Raw genomic sequence first — 6,440 nt, 5'->3', positions numbered from 1 at the left:
CTTACCCAGTATAGGTCGGATATAAATCATGTTATGAATATAACAAGTTGTGTTAATTGCTTCTGCCCCGAAACGCTTAGCCATATCAATTTCTTTGATCATGGTGCGAGCCATTTCTTGCAAAGTCCTATTCTTCCTTTCTACAACTCGATTTTGCTGTGGAGTTCTAGGACAGGAGAAATCATGGGATATACTGTTTGATCAAAGAGTTTTTCAAAATGTTTATTTTCAAATTCGCCACCACGATCACTTCTAACTTTGACTATTTTGCAATTCATTTCTGTTTGCAATATGAGCATAAGGTAGAAAACACAAAATGTGACTCATCCTTGTGTTTCAAGAACTTTACACATGTCCAACGACTGTAGGCATCAATTATGACCAATCCATACTTCTCTCCATTGATAGAAGAAGTTTTCACTAGTCCAAATAAATAAATATGCAGAAGTTCTAACGGTCTAGAGGTAGAAACAACAGATTTTGCTTTGAAGGATGTTTTAGAAAACTTGCCTTTCTGACATGCTTCACAAAGAGCATCTGAAATGAACTTCAGGTTTGGTAGACCTATGACTAATCCAAGCTTATTTAGGTGAGAATTCCTTCTCATGCTGACACGGCCCAAACGTCTATGCCATACCCATTTCTCCTCATTCACAGACATTAGACATTTTACATTTTGATCTTCAAGATCAAAAAGTCTAATTTTATAAATTTTATTCTTTCTCTTTCTGTTAAAAAGGATTGTACCATCTTTATGACTGACAGCCTTACATGACTTTTGATTAAAGATCATATCATAACCATTGTCACTAAGTTAACTAATAGACAATATGTCATGCATTAGACCATTAACTAAAAGAACATTAGTAATAGTAGTAAGTTTATCGTTACCAATGGTTCCAGAGACAATGACCTTTCCTTTCTGGTTTCCTCTGAAACCAATGAAGCCTCCAAGCTTAAGATCCAAATCTTGGAACATAGACCTTCTGCCCGCCATGTGTCGCGAGAATCCATTGTCCAGGTACAATGACTGGTGTTTCAGCTGAACTGTTAAGGATGTCTGCAACATAAATTATTTTATCCTTAGGTACCCACTTTTTGGGTCCTCTCTTGTTAGTTTTCCTAGAGTTTCTTACAACTTTGGGTCTTTTAGATGAAAGATAATCATGAGAGATTTATGCATGATACTCAGGTTTCAAAACAGAGTTCTTATCCTTAGTATGTTTCTGTGTCTGTGCAGAAGTATCAAGCTCAGTGCCAGCAGGAACGAAATGCACATAGAGAGGTTTTGGGTTTACCTTATGATTTTCGTCAGGTTTTATAGATTATGTACAACCTAAACCTTTCTTGCCATTTCTGTTAACTCTATAAATTAAGGAATCCATTTTACTTATATCTATGCTTTTATCCAAAAATTACTGGAATGCTCTGTCATATCTAATGACGCAATTAGTACTAGAAGCTTCTAAGATTATTTCCTCCTCTAGTTTTGAAAATTTTCTTTTCAAAGTAGAGTTATTACTTTGTAAAGAAAATACTTTTCCATTTAGAGAGGAAATATCTTTCTCAAGCTCTCTCCGAGTTTCAGAAGTAATTACTTGGACTTGTTTAAGGTCCTTGTATTTACACTGAAGACTCTAGTACTTTTACAGCATTTTAGAGAGACATGATTCAATATCAAAACAAGATTGGTTAGAAAATACCTCTTCAGAATCGGAGTCGGATTCTGATTCTGATGATACCTTGTCTTCTGGTTCTTTAGAACTTGTGGGATACCTTGTAGTTTCCAACAATGTAACATTGCCTTTTTCTTCCTCAAAATCTTCTTCTTCAGATTATGAGTCATCCCAAGAAGCCATCAGCCCCTTCTTGACTTTAGAGAAATCTTTCTTGGGCCTTCTGTCCTTTTTCAGCTTAGGACAATCATTTTTGTAGTGGCCTGGCTCCTTGCACTCGAAGCAGATAACTTCTTTTCCAGAACCTTGCTTCTTCTGTCCACATGAAGAATCGAAGTGATTAACAATCCTTTTGACTCCTCTTAACTTTCCTTGACCATTTTTCCTGTGTTTCTAGAGTCTGTTGACTCTCATTGAGATTAGAGATAGCTCATCATCATCTTCTGAGTCTTCATCAAATCCTTCTGATTCTTCCTTAGCTTGATAAGCTCTTGTCTTCTCAGGCTTGGATTCTCAACAAATTTACCTCTCTTATAAGGTTCATCTTTTTCAAGCTCAATCTCGTAGCTTCTTAGAGAACTAACAAGTTCTTCAAGACTGATGTTGTTGAGATCATTTTCCAATTCAAGGAAACTACCATAGGTCTCCATTTTTTGGGAAGACTTCTAATAAATTTCTTGACATGATCAGTTGTAGAGTATCCTTTATCTAGAACTTTAAGTCCTGCAACAAGCATTTGAAACCTTGAGAACATAGTCTCAACTGTTTCATCATCTTCCAATTTAAATGCCTGATATTTATGGATTAAGGCCAAGGCCTCTGTCTTCTTTACTTGAGCATTTCCCTCATGAGTCATCCTTAGAGAGTCAAAAATGGATTTGGCAGAACCTATGTTTGTTATCTTCTCATACTCTGTATAAGAGATATCATTAAGTAATATGGTTCTGGCATTATGATGATTTTTGAAATCTTTCTTCTATTGATCAGTCATAGCACTTCTTGCTATAGTATTTCCTTCAGCATTTACTGGGTGAACATAGCCATCGACTACAAGATCCCAAAGATCAACATCGTAACCAAGAAATAAAATTTCTATTATATCTTTCCAATAGTCAAATTTCTCACCATCAAAGACTGGTGGTTTTTCATTGTAATGATCTCTTCTATTATTGTTAACAATGTTAGCAACGACCATTGCTTCTCACACAAACTGGATCGGTATTGAACATCGTGAGGTTTGATAAATCTTTTATCACAATCAGAACCGGAGCTTTGATACCAATTGAAGGTGTGAAAAACACAAATAACGGGGGATTGAATTGGGTTTTACAAGCAAAATCTTTTTCCAAAACAAGAAAACCACTAACAAGTTAATAACAAAAAGATAAAAACACAAGCATTTTTATCCTGGTTCGCTTATAACTCAAAATTAATCCAGTCCACCCGCCAAGGTGATTTTTCCTTATACACAAGGAATTAATCCATTATAACCAACAAATTACAATAATCACAAAGAATAACCCTTTTTGTTTTCTCAAATATCCATCTAAACCCTAGTCTCCTTAAGGACTCACAAAGAACAACCTTCTTTGTCTTCTCAAGGATAACCTCCTTAAGGAATCAAACAAACAATTTGAATATGATTTTATGTGTTGCAAGATGCTTATGTACGAGCATATTTTACACAAATGAATAACAAACACTTAAAGAAAAAATGTATACAAAAGAATGATAGCTTTTCACAAAGAAATAGACTTGTCAAAATATTGTATGTGCGACATTTTTTTTCAAGTATCCAAGTCTCACTTATATAGCATAAGAAGAAGATTATTGTAGGGAAAAATAGAAAAAAGCTCATTAAGCGGCTATCCACTGTTGGATGGGAAAGGAGTGATATTGTGTATTGTCCTTCACCCACAAAATCAATGACAGGTGTGATGTATAGTACTGTCATTGGCCATGAAATCAGGTAGTGGAAGGATGTGTTATTTGTACTATGTACTATTTGACCATGTTCCCATTCGGTCTTATCTTCAAGTTCATTGGCTTCTGATGAAATTTGATGAAGCATGAAATGAAGAAACATAAAGCTGGATTCATAAAACTTCAAAATCTTTGTTCAGAACTTTGACAACATCAGAATTATGGCTTGAGATCTTTCGAGTCTTCAGAATCTTCAGTGGGAACCTTGATAACTTCAACCGTCTAGATTGAGATCTTTAGAATCTTCAGCTATATAACACAACTTCAGAAGCTTACCATTCTTTAGGAATTTAGTGATCAGAGTCATGTCCAGAAGCATGAACTGAGAGAACATTGCAACAACAACATAGGGTCTCCTCAGAAGCTTCTCAGGAGTGAATCATCACATAAGCAGAAAGATCATTGAAGCAGCAATAATGAACATCTTTCAGAGCTTCCAATAGTTGGCACAAAAGCGGATTTGGAGCACATAGTTCAGAAACTTATGACGTTGCACATCATATATTCAAAATCAGAACTAGTTGTTAAAGCCACACAATAACAAATCATTAGGGTACCAAAACTGTTCTCACACAAATATGATATTATTATCATCAAAACTCAAGGTATAAATGCAAAACCAAATCTTGTTCTAACACTAGGTTCAGAATCCAATGACATCACACGTCATTCTATCAGATTCAAAACTCGTATCTAGTATCTATACAAAAAACGAAACCACTAGGGTACAAGATTGTTCTCTAAGAGTCAATGTATAGTTATCATCAAAACTTAAGGATAGACGTAGAACCAAATCATGTTCTTACAAACAACGTATCTCAAATCAGCTCTTGATATTGATCCACGTAGATTCCCATAAAATGGAATAGTGTGTGCGTACCCAACTTCCTAAAATAATTTCTAAAAAGAAGCTCGAATGATGTTCAATTGTAACTTCAAGTTTTTATTCATAGCCTCCCAACATTTTCACAGGTCATCTATATTGTTCTCCAACATCTGCTTTAAATTTTAATGAGAAAACTCAGCCCTAAGAAGAAAGAAAACATCAAAGGAGCAGACTAAAACCTTAAAATGATAAAAAAAATTAATACAAATTAGAAATATTAAAAGTACATACATATTATTCATGGTGTTACCCAATGCAGCACTCGATTAATCAATGCTCTAAGAAATCTACACAGATGTGGAGTCAATCATGTGTCTTTCACCTAATTAATGAATTGACTACAATCAACACATATTTTCTCAAATACATGAAACCATTAATGATACTCTACCTTATCATTGGCCCATACATGTTCCACCTATAACATGTTTATCGCTTCTTGCACATCATTCACAGTATATCGGTTACACTTGCTTGAATACTTTTGTCCATGTGAAATTGACAAAGAAAATTAATATTCCTTTGGAACACAACTTCAGTTTATTTCATTAAGGAAATGTATCTATAATTTAAAACCACTTATGGACATAACCCTTCCTTAGTAAACAAATGTTTATTCGATACCAAAAAAAAATGTTGGAACAAGTTTGGTTCTACATATACAATCCTTGAGTTTTGATGTTAAAAAAGAATAAATAATAATTGTGTACTCTAATAGTTTAGTTAAATGTGAAAAATATTAAAGATAATGAAATTAAATTCTGGATTCTGGGCTTAATGGACTCTAAATAAAGCAGACTTTAAACAAACCAAATGATAGATAAAGCAGACCATGAACAAGCAAGATGCTGGATTAAATGGACAAAGCAGACTTTAGATAGAGCAGACACTGAACAAGCCAGACTCTAGACAAAGAAGACTATGGACTATGGATTTCATCAAACTTTGGACTTTGGAAATCTTCAAACTCTGAACTCTAGACATCATCAGACTTTGGACTCTATACATCATCAGATTCTGGACCAAAGTTAAAATATGAATAAGTACTTAACTAAAGTCAATCATATGGATAACTTGTCATACCCTAAAATTCACCCTACCCTTCACAATATTCATCTAGGTCACTAACCTTAATTATATGCATATACTTGTGCTCATTCATTTCACCTGCATAACCATGGTCTAATCCAAGAGGACAAGTGTCATGGATTCCAAGCTTTGTGCTTGGACCTAGTGGAAACTAGGGTTTTGATGGAAACTAGAGGTTTCTTAATAAATCAAACCCTAATTGGAGGTAGCTCTTGATGCTTGTGTAGGTGTTTGTCATTGATGATTCCATTTTGGCTTCTTGGTGAAGCAAAACCCTAATTTGGGGGCTCCTACTTGATCATGGTTGCCATAAACCCTAATTATGTCCAATACCCTTTGTGTGGCCTCCTAACCCCATTTCATTGGTTCATCATCATTCCATTGTGTATGTGTTTCTCTTGCTTAATCAAGCTTCACCCAAAAACCTCTTATTCATGATTCATTCTTGGTGTTTTCTTGGTGTGGATTCCATTCACCTTGTGCTTGTGTCCATTGGTTTGAGTTCAAGTCCATGGTCCCACAACTTTCATCTGTTTCTATTCCATAACGTTTCATTTGATCATCTCCCCATGCCTAGTCCACGTTCATATCTTGCTGATGCCTATTTTATCTGGTCATCTTCGTGCCTAGCCCTAGCCATTGCCTTGCTCAACCTACTATCATATAGACATTTTTCATTTCATTTGTTGTCATTTCTTTGTTCCATGCTTGTCATTGATCATTTAGGTCATTGATAGGCCCTTGGATCCATGGTTAATGGTTCACTCATAAGTTTTTTCTTGGTTCCATTCCATTATATGTCTTGA

At 35.0% G+C, this 6,440-nt stretch overlaps 1 protein-coding gene across 1 annotated transcript; it reads right to left on the bottom strand.

The window, feature by feature from the left end:
* Nucleotides 1-814: 814 nt before the first annotated feature.
* On the bottom strand, nt 815-2,326 carry LOC127136325 (uncharacterized). Its single transcript, XM_051062903.1, has 3 exons — nt 2,203-2,326; nt 1,704-1,828; nt 815-1,060 (listed from the first exon to the last, which is right to left on the bottom strand). Exons 1-3 carry the CDS (start codon nt 2,324-2,326, stop codon nt 815-817), a joined length of 495 nt encoding a protein of 164 aa, XP_050918860.1.
* Nucleotides 2,327-6,440: the final 4,114 nt, after the last annotated feature.

Source organism: Lathyrus oleraceus, chromosome 4 (assembly GCF_024323335.1).
Source record: "Lathyrus oleraceus cultivar Zhongwan6 chromosome 4, CAAS_Psat_ZW6_1.0, whole genome shotgun sequence".
In the NCBI taxonomy this organism is placed as follows: Eukaryota; Viridiplantae; Streptophyta; class Magnoliopsida; order Fabales; family Fabaceae; genus Lathyrus; species Lathyrus oleraceus.
The sequence above is the reverse complement of the archived record's forward strand: the minus strand, read 5'-3'. Positions and strand labels throughout refer to the sequence as shown.

Bases quoted from the DNA above. Each gene is read 5' to 3' on its own strand.
- LOC127136325 (XM_051062903.1), bottom strand. From the start codon at position 2,326: ATGGAGACCTATGGTAGTTTCCTTGAATTGGAAAATGATCTCAACAAC. The intron at 1,829-2,202 runs GTAAATTTGTTG...CATAATCTGAAG, and splicing joins AGATGAACCTTATAAGAGAG to AAGAAGATTTTGAGGAAGAA. The intron at 1,061-1,703 runs GTATTTTCTAAC...TTTATGTTGCAG, and splicing joins CCGACTCCGATTCTGAAGAG to ACATCCTTAACAGTTCAGCT.